The sequence below is a fragment of the Anolis carolinensis genome, chromosome 4 (genome assembly GCF_035594765.1).
Source record: "Anolis carolinensis isolate JA03-04 chromosome 4, rAnoCar3.1.pri, whole genome shotgun sequence".
Taxonomy (NCBI): domain Eukaryota; kingdom Metazoa; phylum Chordata; class Lepidosauria; order Squamata; family Dactyloidae; genus Anolis; species Anolis carolinensis.
In genome coordinates this window covers 175,884,723-175,898,231 of record NC_085844.1, presented here as the reverse complement: position 1 = coordinate 175,898,231, position 13,509 = coordinate 175,884,723, and the positions used below count along the sequence as shown (strand labels likewise).

The 13,509-nt window shown below is 37.3% G+C and overlaps 1 protein-coding gene across 3 annotated transcripts; it reads left to right on the top strand.

Annotated features, from left to right (window-relative positions):
* Positions 1–45: 45 nt before the first annotated feature.
* yipf1 (Yip1 domain family member 1) lies at positions 46–13,408 on the top strand. Of its 3 annotated transcripts, none has more exons than XM_062979619.1 (10): positions 46–265; positions 3,444–3,520; positions 4,891–5,051; positions 6,639–6,719; positions 7,638–7,725; positions 7,826–7,942; positions 9,770–9,936; positions 10,706–10,888; positions 11,362–11,453; positions 13,087–13,408. In XM_062979619.1, the coding sequence occupies exons 2-9, from the start codon at positions 3,490–3,492 to the stop codon at positions 11,446–11,448; spliced, it is 915 nt and encodes a 304-aa protein (XP_062835689.1). In that variant the 5' UTR covers positions 46–265; positions 3,444–3,489; the 3' UTR covers positions 11,449–11,453; positions 13,087–13,408. The 3 variants fall into 3 exon arrangements, with proteins under 3 accessions (XP_062835689.1, XP_003220363.1, XP_008107803.1); XM_003220315.4 differs by having other exon boundaries at positions 48–291; XM_008109596.2 differs by lacking the exon at positions 46–265 and adding an exon at positions 275–413.
* Positions 13,409–13,509: the final 101 nt, after the last annotated feature.

The window sequence follows — 13,509 nt, the reverse complement described above, 5'->3', positions numbered from 1 at the left end:
GGCAATCCTGGGCCCTCCAGGTGTTTTGGACTGCAACTCCCACAATTCCTAATAGTCGGTAGGCTGTTAGGAATTGTGGGAGTTGCAGTCCAAAACACCTGGAGGGCCCAAGCTTGCCCAATGTGAGGCGAAATTGTCTCTTTAAAAGGCGGAGCTGAGAGAGGCGGGGCTTAGAAGCGAACCTATATAAAGCTTCAAGGGCGCTCTTTCACTTTAAGGGAGACCGCCGGGGAAAGCGCCTTTTTCCGGCAACAGAGGCCTGCCCGTACGTCCTCGCTTTACGGCTGACAGGTAGTGATGGCGCCGCCTGGCGGAGGGGGAATTGAGCCGGGCCTAGGCTGCAGGAGGGGGTTCACACGTTCAGATAAATACGTGTTTAGGCGGAAGCACACCCCTACTCGGCTCCCTTGCTGGTAGATCCCTTTCAAATGAAATCACTTGTGTTTTATGTGCAGGCAGGATGATGCTGGGTTCATAGCCATAAGTGTCAGGCTCCCTGGGTGCATCTGCACTGTAGAATTAATGCAGTTTGACCCCAAATTTAACTGCCATGGCTCAATGCTACGGAATCCTGGGGGTTTGGTGATTCACCAGCACTTTTAGGGAGAGAATAGTAAAGACCTTGTAAAACTATAACTGTGGATTCCATAGCATTGAGCCATGGCAGCTAAAGTGGTATCAATCTGCTTTAATTCTTCAGTGTAGATGCCCCCTTGTCCTTTCATGCAGGTCCCTTTTTCCGTGGTGTCCTTAATCACCTGCTTGGAATATGTACAGAATGTCCCCCAGAAATGTCTGTACAGTAGAGTCTCACTTATCCAAGCTAAACGGGCCGGGAGAAGCTTGGATAAGCGAATATCTTGGATAATAAGGATTGATTAAGGAAAAGCCTATTAAACATCAAATTAGGTTATGATTTTACAAATTAATCACCAAAACTTGCTATGTTATACAACAAATTTGACAGAAAAAGTAGTTCAATACGCAGTAATGCTATGTAGTAATTACTGTATTTACGAATTTAGCACCAAAATATCACGATACATTGAAAACATCGACTACAAAAATGGCTTGGATTATCCAGAGGCTTGGAGAGACTCTACTGTATTTTGTATTAGCTAATATTAGTAGTGATTATTAGATGTTTAAACAAATACATTTATATTGAAGGATAAAGTGTTGTAATGCTTTCATTAGAGTTTCAAATTCCATCTTCAATTACAATTGGATGTATGGGGTTCGAAAAAGACATCCCTGTGTAGCAATAGGCATTGCTTTTGATGTCAAATTCTGAAGTTGCAAACCTGTCTTCAAGTTTCTCCTGCGGTTTTGCGATGCTTCTGTATTATTAGGATTTGTAATCATGTTAAGGCTGCATAACATTGTTGTTCTGATAATTGTAAAATTTAGTTCTAATATTTATGATTTATGTTTTTAATGGCATGGATTTTAAGGCTATGGGCTGTTTTGGGTCCCAATCCTGAGGGGGAAAGTGGGGTACACACTATCATTATAATTATTGTGTTGTCACAGGGTTGCTGTGAGTTTTCCAGGCTGTATATAGCCATGTTCCAGAAGCATACTTTAGTGATGTTTTGCCCACATGTATGGCAAGCATCCTCAGAGGTTGTGAGGATGCCTGCCATAGATGTGGGCAAAACATCACTAAAGTACAGGGTTGTTGTATGTCTTTCGGGCTGTGTGGCCATGTTCCAGAAGTATTCTCTCCTGACGTTTCGCCCACATCTATGGCAGGCATCCTCACAACCTCTGAGGATGCTTGCCATACATGTGGGCAAAACATGAGGATGCCTGCCATAGATGTGGGCAAAACGTCAGGAGAGAATACTTCTAGAACATGGCCACACAGCCCGAAAGATATACAACAACCCTGTGATCCCGGCCATGAAAGCCTTTGACAACACATTATCACTAAAGTATGCTTCTGGAACATGGCTATATACAGCCTGGAAAATTCACAGCAACCCGTTGTTGTTGTTGTTACTTTCCTAGGAGTGGGGTCCAAATTGCTCACAGCCCTGAAAACTATGCAATTTAAAAACCCATTTTCATTATTTCGTTTTAAAAGAATTATTATTATCATTATACATAAAATCAGAATTCCTGAATTATAAGCTGTTATGGCTGTGTGCATTTTGGATGGACACACTATATATTTTAAAGTCAGGAGCTATTTTCTCTCTTCACTCACTCTTAGTACATGGTTGGTTTTTAATAGGATTTCTCTTATGACAAAATAGGGATTTAAAATGAGTTGCTGTGCTGTGTAGAATGCTGCCTCCAAATTAGATTTTTGTGGTGCGTTGCTCTGCTTGCTCTGCATCACTCGCTGAATTTTGATTTAATGTGGGAGAGGAGATCCTGTGGCATTCAATTTATCTTTCTCTCCTGAACATCTGTCTAGGATTTTATTGTTACTCACATAAACCCCAGGTCATAATTTCTACATTAGGCTAAGTGTTCTTTCTGGGAGGGAATAGCAAAACAAACACTGTTAATGTTCCTTTTCTGAGAGATGAATGGTGCCAGGTTTGTTAGTTTGTGGTTTGATTATTTCCTGGAGGTAGGCAGCTTCACCGCTTAACAGTCCCAATTGTTGTTTGCCTTCAAGTCATTTCTGAGTCATGGCAATCCTATGCTGAACCTATCACAGAGTTTTCTAAGCAAGGCTTGTTCAAAAGAGGTTTGCCATTGCCTTCCTTTTAGGCTGAGAGAGTGTGACTTGCTCAAAGTCACTCAGTAGGTTTAATGGCTTAGTGGAGATTTGAACCCTGATTCTGCTGCTTTATGGCAGCATTGTAGAATCATAGAGTTCTTTCTAATGTTTAGGTGGAATCTGATTTGCTATGATTTGAATCCATCACTCTGTGTCTTAATCCTCCAGAGCAACTGAAAACAAACTTGCCCCCTCCTCAATGTGACATCATTTTAACATGGCTATCATGTCCTTTCAGACTTCTGTTCTGCAAGTTAAACATATCCAGCTCTTTAAGCTGTTCCTCATAGGGCTTGGCTTCCAGATCTTTGATCATGTTACCGTAGTTGCCCTCCACTGGACACGTTCCAGTTTGTCAATATCCCTCGTGAATTGTGGTGCCTGGAACTGGACACAGTGTTCCAGGTGAGGTCTAACCAACACAGAATAGAGTGGGACTATGACTTCCCTTGATCTATTCTAGACACTATATTCTTATTGATGCAGTCTAGAATTGCATTGGCTTTTTTGCTGCCACATCGCACCGTTGACTCATGTTCAGAAACCAGAACAATGCCTTTTCCATTCTAAAGGCAACTCATGTTTGGGTTTCAGAGTGAATATCAGATTTCATCATTGATTCTATCAGGAGTTGGCTTCACCAATATGTGGATGTTAGTTGCATCTTTAAATCTCACTTTGTAAGTATCTGCTTTATATTTTTCAGCCATTTTTTCCAGTTTTGAACTACTTCATCAAACATTGCTGCATGAATGGCAACTGTGGATGACCTAAAGTTTCAAGGTAATGTGTAGAATTCCGCTTCTATGAACCAGTGCGGGCCCTGAGATCGTCTGGAGAGGCCCTCCTCTTGCTCCCACCTTCGTCCCAAGCACAACTGGTGGGGACGAGGGAGCGGGCCTTCTCGGTAGTGGCTCCCTTGCTCTGGAATATCCTGCCTAAGGAGATTAGGCAAGCCCCTACTCTGTCCTCCTTTCGCAAGGAGTTGAAAACCTGGTGGTTTGGGTGGGTTTTTGAATAATCTTCTCTGGTATACCGCCGACCCTTGGCCCTGAAAGATGTTGTACATGGATCACCTATCTCTAATAATGGACCATGTCAACCCATCTGGTTATTTATCCTTATTATTTCAGTCAAATGTTGTGATTGTTACTTATGGTTTTTTACTGTTTATGAGTTGCATATGTTTTAATTTTGTTTTAATAATGTGTGCATTGTATTGCTTATGTAGTGTACGTTGCTGTTTTATGCTTGGAAACCGCCCTAAGTCCCTTCTGGGAGAGAGGACGGTATATACTTTACTTACTTACTTACTTCTAAAGCACCAGATTGATTTGTGGTTTTCACATTGGATGTAATCATTTTCTTCTATTATTATTAAAGTCTGGTTCATAGTTCATTGAGTCATGTGTTAACTGATATTTTTGAATTTGTTTTCTGAAAGCAGTATTGTTAAGTTTAGGATTAAGTGCAGATTTCCTTCCATGGTTAAATATTCCCCCTTAAAAAAAAACCCAGATTTTAGAGGCTCCTCAAAATGGTGTAAATAAATTCACCCTCTCTTTTTCAATAGCGGGTGCATCTACATTGTAGAATTAATGCAATTTGACACTACCTTAACTGTCATGGTTCAATGCTTTGGAATCATGGGAGTTGTCGTTTCACAAGGTCTTTAGCCTTCTTGGCCAGAGTGCTGGTGCCTTGCCAGACTACAGCTCCCATGATTCCATAGCATTGAACCATGGCAGTTAAAGTGGTGTCAAACTATATCAATTTTACAGTGTAGGTGCACCCTGAAAGAAGTATTGTAATATATTTTATTTCCTGCATCATGTTTCTTGCTGTTGTTTTTTATGATGTTGTCCCCTAGGTATATACTAGTTCAAATAGCCTCTCAGCCTTAAGGGTTGAATCCAGGGAGCTAAATTACTTGCTAATTCAGAGTTTAATAGGAGGAAGCATGCCAGTGTGACACAACTGCATAAGGAGAAGTTGGTGTACACAAGTGAACATCATCACTACTGATCTATTGAACTTAAGACTTTTAAAAGTATTACAAAAATGATGCAGGAATCCTACTTATTCTGTTCAGTTGCATATCTTCTGATATGTGTGTAAAGATAACATTTTTGTATTGGCATTTTATTTTTCAGAATTTGATGACGCAGCCAACTTGTTGGCAGCAAATCCCGATGCTGTCACAATAAGCATTGATGAACCCGAGAAACCAAAGAAAAAACATGGACATTTGCAAGATGCTGGAAGAGAGGAAGATGATGAGCTATTGGGAACAGATGATTCAGATAAAACTGAGGTTAGATGACAATTCAAGTGTTTTTGACAGTATTAATTCGTATCAAATATGTTCTATATAAATGATAGCGGACACTCTTCAGGGTAGTCATCCACAGAACACAGTTACCATAGGCCAGACTCCAAAAAGTGGTTCTAATGTCAAGTTTAAGAGACAGCTATAATTTCTGTGCACAGAATCTGAAGATATCTCAAGGGGGACACATAATAGTAGGGAGCCTTTCTACTTACTCCTATATTTTATTAGCCACTAAAACTGATCTATAAGCAGCTGTGTATTTATAATCACTGGTGTTTTTACAATCAGTGCAAGAATACTTTGTGGGGTACTTGTGTTTAAATAAATGCAGAAGAGAAATTATGAAATTCAAGATAAACCCCATGATAAATGTTTTATGGCCTATTTGCATTCTCTTTATAACACTCTAATATATATCTAATTTTTAAAATAAAATTTCTGGACACTGAAAAATTTCTTCAGCGGCAGTAGCCTTAACATTTACTATTTGACTCCCCTGTCATGCTAACTGAAATACAACTGCTCAAGACTCCTTTCCAAATACGAATTAAAATATATTAATAGCTATAAGTTGGATATGACTTGAAGGCAGACAACAAGCAGTGGAGGTTGAATGTCCCTTATTCAGGATTCAAAGTCTGAATACTTCAAAATCCAAAATTCTCCACATCGGTGGCCAAGAGAGTGACACCTTTGCTTTCTGAAAGTGTAAACAAATGTTACCTTCAGACTGGGTATAAGGTGTATCTAAAACAAATGAATTTTATGTTTATGCCTGTGTCTCATCTTGAAGAAAGCTCATTAAGTACATATATTCAAATGCAAGTATTCCAAAATTGGAGGGGGGGGGATCTGAAATCCAATGCAATTTCCAAGCCTTTTAGATAAGGAATGCTCAACCTGGACTAATTTTGATACTTCCTGGAGGATTTAGCAGATACTGAGTGTTTTTGTTTTGCTCCCTGGACAAAAGTTGTTGATCACAGGATGCCCAAGCTTTTCATTAGAAGCTTGGCTAAGGAAATTGCATATACAAAAGAGTCTCACTTATCCAACATAAATGGGCCAGCAGAACGTTGGATAAGCGAATATGTTGGATAATAAGGAGGGATCAAGGAAAAGTCTATTAAACATCAAATTAGGTTATGATTTTACAAATTAAGCACCAAAACATCATGTTATACAACAAATTTGATAGAAAAAGTAGTTCAATACACAGTAATGCTATGTAGTAATTACTGTATTTATGAATTTAGCACCAAAATATCACGATGTATTGAAAACATTGACTACAAAAATGTGTTGGATAATCCAGAACGTTGGATAAGCGAATGTTGGATAAGTGAGACTCTACTGTATATGATAGTGGTTCTTGGCCTATGTGGGGGGGGGGGGGGAAATGCAAGTTCATCAACTTGAGAAGCACTGCTGAAAACTCTACTTTTGATTTAAGATGCTTTTGTGGTCTACTCAAAACTTCTTTCCATTTCTTCTGCGAGCAAAATGGTCTGCCGTTTATAATAATTTCTTCTCAACTTCATTTATTTCTAAATCTTACTTGTTTTCTAGTTGCTTGCTGGGCAGAAGAAAAGTGCCCCATTCTGGACATTTGAGTATTACCAAACATTTTTTGATGTGGATACATACCAGGTTTGTAATCTGCGGTTATGTCTCTACAGTACCAAAGCCGCGTGCTGGTTGAGTCTTTTAGTCACCATTTATTTGTAAACAAAAGAATTAATTTTGTTTTATGCTTAGGTTACAGTATCTATTTATATTTATATCATTTATATTTATATCCCACCTTTTTCACTCAAGGTGACTTAAGAGGTTAAGACAGATACAGCTTACCATCACATCATATTAAAGGTTTAAAATACAATGAAATTTTCAAGAAAATGAAAAGCATAACCATTGCAAAGAATAACGATAATCTCTATTGATAGTTGATGTTTGTCCCTTGCAGTATATGTTCAGTCATCAAATTATTCCAGTTTTTATATTGTTAAATATGATGATAGAGCTGTGGATTATTGTTCATAATAATAGGAAGGAGGTTATTTAGTGATATGAAACTTCAATGAGGATTTTTTTTTAAATACACAAGACCATAGCAAAGCACTATAACAAGATTATATATTATGTTCTAACAAATGTGTCTTAAAGGCTAGTAAACATTAGCAGTTGGTAGCTCTTGGCTCAGGAGGAGTCATTAGCCCTCTTGCCCCTATCATTCAGGGAAGCCACCTGTTTTCTCAGTCATTGTTTTCTTATTATCTGAACAGATATATTATAGCTTGAGGGTTCTCTCCAAACCAAGGTGTAGAAGTGGATTTGATCCTGGTTTATGCCTTGATTTGAAGACTGGCCTTAAACTATAGTTTCTCCTTTTGGATGCAATGGGAAACAATAGCTGACCTTGGGAATGAGAGGTAAAAGCATAGCTTGTTTCTAAGATGATAAACTGCCTGGATGTTTCATATTATAGCCTGCTTAGATGTTATATTACATCTAATTAAAATAACTGATTTTCAAATGAATCTTGTACTTTTATACTTTTTGAAATAGGTCTTGGACAGAATCAAAGGTTCTGTTTTTCCAGTTCCAGGAAAAAATTTTGTGAGACTGTACATTAGAAGTAACCCTGATCTTTATGGTACGTACATATGCAAACATTGTCAGAAGTCTTTCGCACTGAATGGAAATTGATCAATAAGAATAATTTGTCTTTGTCCTTTTATTCCTCTTGATACAAGGTCCATTCTGGATATGTGCCACCCTGGTCTTTGTTATTGCTATCAGTGGCAATCTTTCAAAATTCTTCATCCATCTGGGACAACCAACTTTCCATTATGTGCCTGAGTTCCGTAAAGGTTTGTAAAACAATCCCAAATGTATTTAATATAAACAACACTTTGCAACATGATTTTTGTTTCTGGGTTATAATTGTCATTTTTATTAGTTCTATCATTAAAATATGGAACAAGTTTATTTAACTGCCAAAACTTTGTTTTTCCGGGACATCTTGCAGCACAATTAATATCTCCTAGAGTCTCAAACATTTCAATATAGTTTGTGGCAGCCACAAAAATGAAGTTTCTGGAGTATAACAACTACTTTTAAAGTATCACACAATTAAACAGGAAATAACACTTTCAAACCAGGAATGGAAATTTGTCATTTTTTTAACATAGTGTAATCAGTGATAGTCCAAGTTTTGCTGTCTGAGGTGAAAAGCAAAATGGCACTTCTACCTACCATTCTGTTCCTTATGCAAAAGCTGACTACACTGACAATTGAAACTGGGTTTGGTGGCATATACGTTGTGACATATTAACAGAAGCAAGAAGCTGTAGGCTATTTTGAAGTAAAGAACTGGTAAACCCAACTCGAAGTATTCTTTGCCTTAAAAAACTCTATGAAATTCATGGGTTGACATAAGTCAATGGGCATATGTACACAAGCCAGATGCAAAATAGGAACATTACAAGATCAGCTTCAGACACCTCATGGATGAAAACAAACATTTGCTAAGGTGATGTGTCGGCCTCCGATAATATTATTAATCTGTCAAAATACATATGTGACTCAAAAGAAGGAGGGCCTATTTTGTTCTATTAAATAAGCATGCTACAGTGATGTTAAATCATGCTTCTAGCAGCTTTATATTAAAGATTTGATTTCATGATAGAAAGTCATGAAATGAGAAACCAGCATATCAAATTCAGAGATATAAAAAGCACAATAGCCTATCATAGATCCCTCATGAAGAATATAGCCCAAAACTGTTCTTTTACATTGATTGCTTAAGGTTACTTAGTTGATCCAGATATTAAACAAAAGTAAATGGATAACACAGAACCTTACTCCAAAAGAATACAGAGGTCATTATCTAGCAGGCAGGGAAAGACAGAGCTGCTATCATACTCGTTTGGCTATATTAAAAAGTCAATAGTTAAAAAAAGAAATAAAGTCTCCAACCGCTGATAACTCATCCTGTGGAAGAATATAAATCCTATCATATCTGACAAGTTTGATATGCCACCTGAGGCTTCCAATTCTTTTACAGTCTTGGAAACTTAAAAGAGTATTTTTGACCAGGCTGGCATAGTTCTCATGTAATTTGTCACTGTTACATGCATTAATCGACTGTTGCTCGTGACTTCATCAATGATCTAGGGGGCACCTAGGGATTTTCAGTGTAATAACACCTCTATGTTCTTGGAAGTGGGTCTTTTTATGCCAAAATCCTCCATAAGGATTAATCATTAAGAATAATTCCAAAGAACAACATGTTTCATTTTGCCTCATAGCAATTAATAGAAAAATTATATTCATGTTGCTACTATTTGTACACATATATGGTACACAGTTTGTAATATGTATGCCAATCTGTTCATAGCAGACTTGGAATGCCAATTTGAAGCAAATCGCATTATTTGGCTAACATTGACTTTTTTCTAATCAGAACCAATGAAGAAGAGTTACTTAAGAGATTTCATCTCAGTTTGAATAAGTTCCATCATATCATAATTCTGAATTGCTAAAAACTTAAAAGCAATAGAAACAAAAAAGTTTACATTAAACCTATAGTTATAAGAGATCAATTGACCCTCCATTTGAAAGCCCCTATATAGTTTAGATTCTCTTCTGTGATGTGATAGCCTGATTTTTACTGTTTGATTCTGTCTCTTTTACAGTGTCCATAGCAGCAACAGCTATATATGCTTATGCCTGGCTAGTTCCTCTAGCTCTGTGGGGATTCCTCATGTGGAGAAATAATAAAGTTGTGAACATTGTATCCTACTCCTTTCTTGAGATTGTATGTGTTTATGGCTATTCCCTCTTCGTTTACATTCCAACAGCGGTAAGTACAATATAAGTAATTCTTAAGTAGGTCCATAAAAGGACAAATGTTATGGAATACCTAGAAGAAACAGATCATTCCAGTTTTGTTCACTTTCCAAATGGGAGGTTAATTGAGTAATTACACTATGTGCAATTTTAAAACTGATACTGACAAAACATTTATCTTTCATAAATGATTTATATAAATTATGATTTATCACTCTTTGCTTGGAGGTTTGGTTCAAACTGTAGAATCTTGATGGCTTAGATTGGATGCATAAGTGGCATTTATTTATTTAAGGCATGTTATGTGCATGTTAGTGGCTAGTCAGATGCTGTTGTTTTTGAAGGGCAGTTTCTTGAAGGTGGGTGCTGTTTGATAGTCCACTGTACATTTTTTCCATATCTGTGAGTCCTGATTTATAAAAGGCGCAGATTATATAGAGTGCACTTGAAATGCCTTTGTCTGCTTCAAAAGGGGAAAGGGTTTATGTTGATTCTTATAAACATCATGCATTTCATTATCTTTAACTGTGCAAAGTAATGTGGACAGCCATTGCAAGCACAAAGAAAGGGTTTATTATCAGTACTCCTATTCACTTTTTCCACTAAATAACATTCAGGAAATTAATATACTTGTATTAGAGGACAGTCTTTGATCAAGGTGAGGATGGTGCTCAATATCACTAATTCATGATCTAAGACAAGCCAAGTATTATGTTGCCATAAAATGTTACTGGTTAGAATTGGCAAAGACCGGACTTTTTCTCCTTTCTTTTCAATTACAGATTTTATGGATTATTCCACAGAAAGCTCTCAGATGGGTTTTGGTGGTATTTGCTCTGTGTCTTTCAGGATCTGTTTTAGCGATGACATTTTGGCCTGCTGTTAGAGATGACAACCGAAGAATTGCAGTAGCTACTATTGTGACAGTTGTACTTCTTCATGCCTTGCTTGCTGTTGGCTGTTTGGTATGGCAGTTCCTGTTTTCTAGCTCTTTGATATATAATTTTCCTTCAGTATGCTTCCATGTACAGTTAATCCTACAGATGTTAAAAGCTGGCAAGTGTCACGTTACTTTTCTAGTAGTGCAAATTTTCTTAATAAGTATCTGACATGGCACTAGAACAGCTTGAAGGGTTGAGGAGTCAATATAGAAACAGACAATCAAGCACTTTTCTGGAAATACTAACATCCCATAGCACAAGCACTGTCATGTTTAAGCTGTTTTGCTTCTTCCCCAAATGTTTTAGTTTTGCTAGCTTTCATATATGTATTATTGATAATGTATCTTTGTTTCATCTCTTGCATATTACTCGTTTTTCAATAATCTTTGGCGGGGGGGGAATCAAACTTCTTTACTACCTACATAGGCAAAAAATTCAGTGTGTAAAAGAAGGTTTATTCATGAGGTTCACAGTTCCTGTATTCTTCTATAATGCAGGCATACTTTTTTGATGCCCCTGAATTGGAAGTCTTTACACCAGCTACTGTATTTAATGTAACACTAGGAGCAGCAAAGGCTCACTAACTAAGGTAAGATATTGTCCTATTTTAGTTGCTATTTCTTTTGTGCCGTTTGGGTAACTGTAGGATTTAATATCATGCAATGTTCTTGAGTAGGTATTTCATCAAAAATCTGCTACCTGAAATGCCCAGAATCATAGAGTTGGAAGAGACCTCATGGGCGAGCCAATCCAACCCCCGGCCAAGAAGCAGGAAATCACATTCAAAGCATCCCCGACAGATGGCCATTCAGCCTCTGCTTAAAAGCCTCCAAAGAAGGATCCTCCACCATACTCTGGGGTAGAGAGTTTCACTGCCGAACAGCTCTCACAGTGAGGAAGTTCTTCCTAATGTTCAGGTGGAATCTCCTTTCCTGTAGTTTGAAGCCATTGTTCCGCATCCTAGTCTCCAGGGCAGCAGAAAACAAGTTTGTTCCATCCTCCCTATGACTTCCCCTCACATAGTTATACATGGCTGTCATGTCTCCTCTCAGCCTTCTCTTCTGCCGGCTAAACATGTCCAGCTCTTTTAGCCGCTCCTCGTAGGGCTTGTTCTCCAGACCCTTGATCATTTTAGTTGGCCTCCTCTGGACACCTTCCAGCTTGTCAACATCTCTTTTCAATTGCAGTGTGGCCTATTATATACATCATACTATACCCTGTTTCCCCTAAAATAAGACATCCCCAGAAAATATGACCTAGTAGAGGTTTTGCTAAATTACTAAATATAAGGCCTCCCCCAAAAGTAAGACCTAACAAAGTTTTTGTTTGGAAGCATGCCTGCCAAACAGAACACCACAGCATGCAGGATCGGTAAATGTACGTACTATAGATTGTTGTACATGGAAATAATGGCAGTATCAAGAAATTCTTGATAGGACTCACAGTTTGTGTGGTTTGTGATGACAACTACTTTACAGTATGTAAGAAATGTTCATTTTTTTTGTTCAAAAATAAATGTGAATTCTTCTTCATGGAAAAATAAGACAAAAGACATCCCCTGAAAATAAGACCTAGCACAACTTTGGGAGCAAAAATTAATATAAGACACTGTCTTATTTTCGGGGAAACACGGTAGTATGATGCTTGGGGCAGTTAACAGTATTAAGGAGTGATTTATTGATGTACTGCCAGTTTTTTGTGCTTGACGAATCTAACACTCAGGGGAGTGTTAATTGTCAACTACACAAAAGTTAGTGAATTCACTGGGAAGAATTAGTGAAATAATAACTTAACAAGTTGATTAATGAGTTAATTGAAAGCTCTACAAATATTACACTGGCCAACATACATTTTGGTGCCTCAAATGTTACACCTGTTTCTGGGTACATTTGATCTGCTAATTACAAAAATTGCAGCTTTTTCCCTATAACCTCTAGTTTTTGAGATGCAGAACATATGCCATCTACTAGCCACCATCTACTCACCTATAAAGAATAATGATAACAATATCTGAAAAAACTAGAGCTGATGCAGTCTATCCAATTTTCTGATTCAGAGCCCCAAAAAACCCAAAAACTATAACAACAAGAAAAATAATTTTTTGTGTGGTTGGGCTGTTAGAATATAGATTCCTCTTTATTGTAGAACTTAATCCATTAAGTGTGCTGTTATTTCAAATATCCATATAGTACTAATACTAATTATTTGACTTTTCTCCCCAGCTACGTCTATCTTTATCTGTGCAATATCACTTTATTGGGGCTTTCTCATGCTGAATAAAAGAAAAGGAGCCAAAAGATCTGAAGAAAGCATCATTGAAACATTCTGAATTTCATAGTTTATGACACTTGAATGACCGGCCAGTACGGAACTTTAGTTGAAATTCCACTCTTTTGAAGCAAATGGTGAATGAAATAGATTTCAATTAAATGAAGTCAGTTTCACCTGAAGATTTTACTGTACCTTATTTAATTTTTTAATTAAAAAATCTGCATAATTTTGAGTATTTTAGTGTTTGCCATAGAATAAAATTAATTCACAGTGCTATCATTTCATTTTTATGTTTCTAACTATTTCTTCCAAAAAGCCTGGATATTTTGCTTTTTCTACAAATTATATTTTGTGCAGAATTTTGTGAGGAGGAA

Bases quoted from the DNA above. Each gene is read 5' to 3' on its own strand.
- yipf1 (XM_062979619.1), top strand. From the start codon at position 3,490: ATGGCAACTGTGGATGACCTAAAGTTTCAAG. The intron at 7,943-9,769 runs GTTTGTAAAACA...TCTCTTTTACAG, and splicing joins TGTGCCTGAGTTCCGTAAAG to TGTCCATAGCAGCAACAGCT. The intron at 9,937-10,705 runs GTAAGTACAATA...TTTCAATTACAG, and splicing joins TCGTTTACATTCCAACAGCG to ATTTTATGGATTATTCCACA.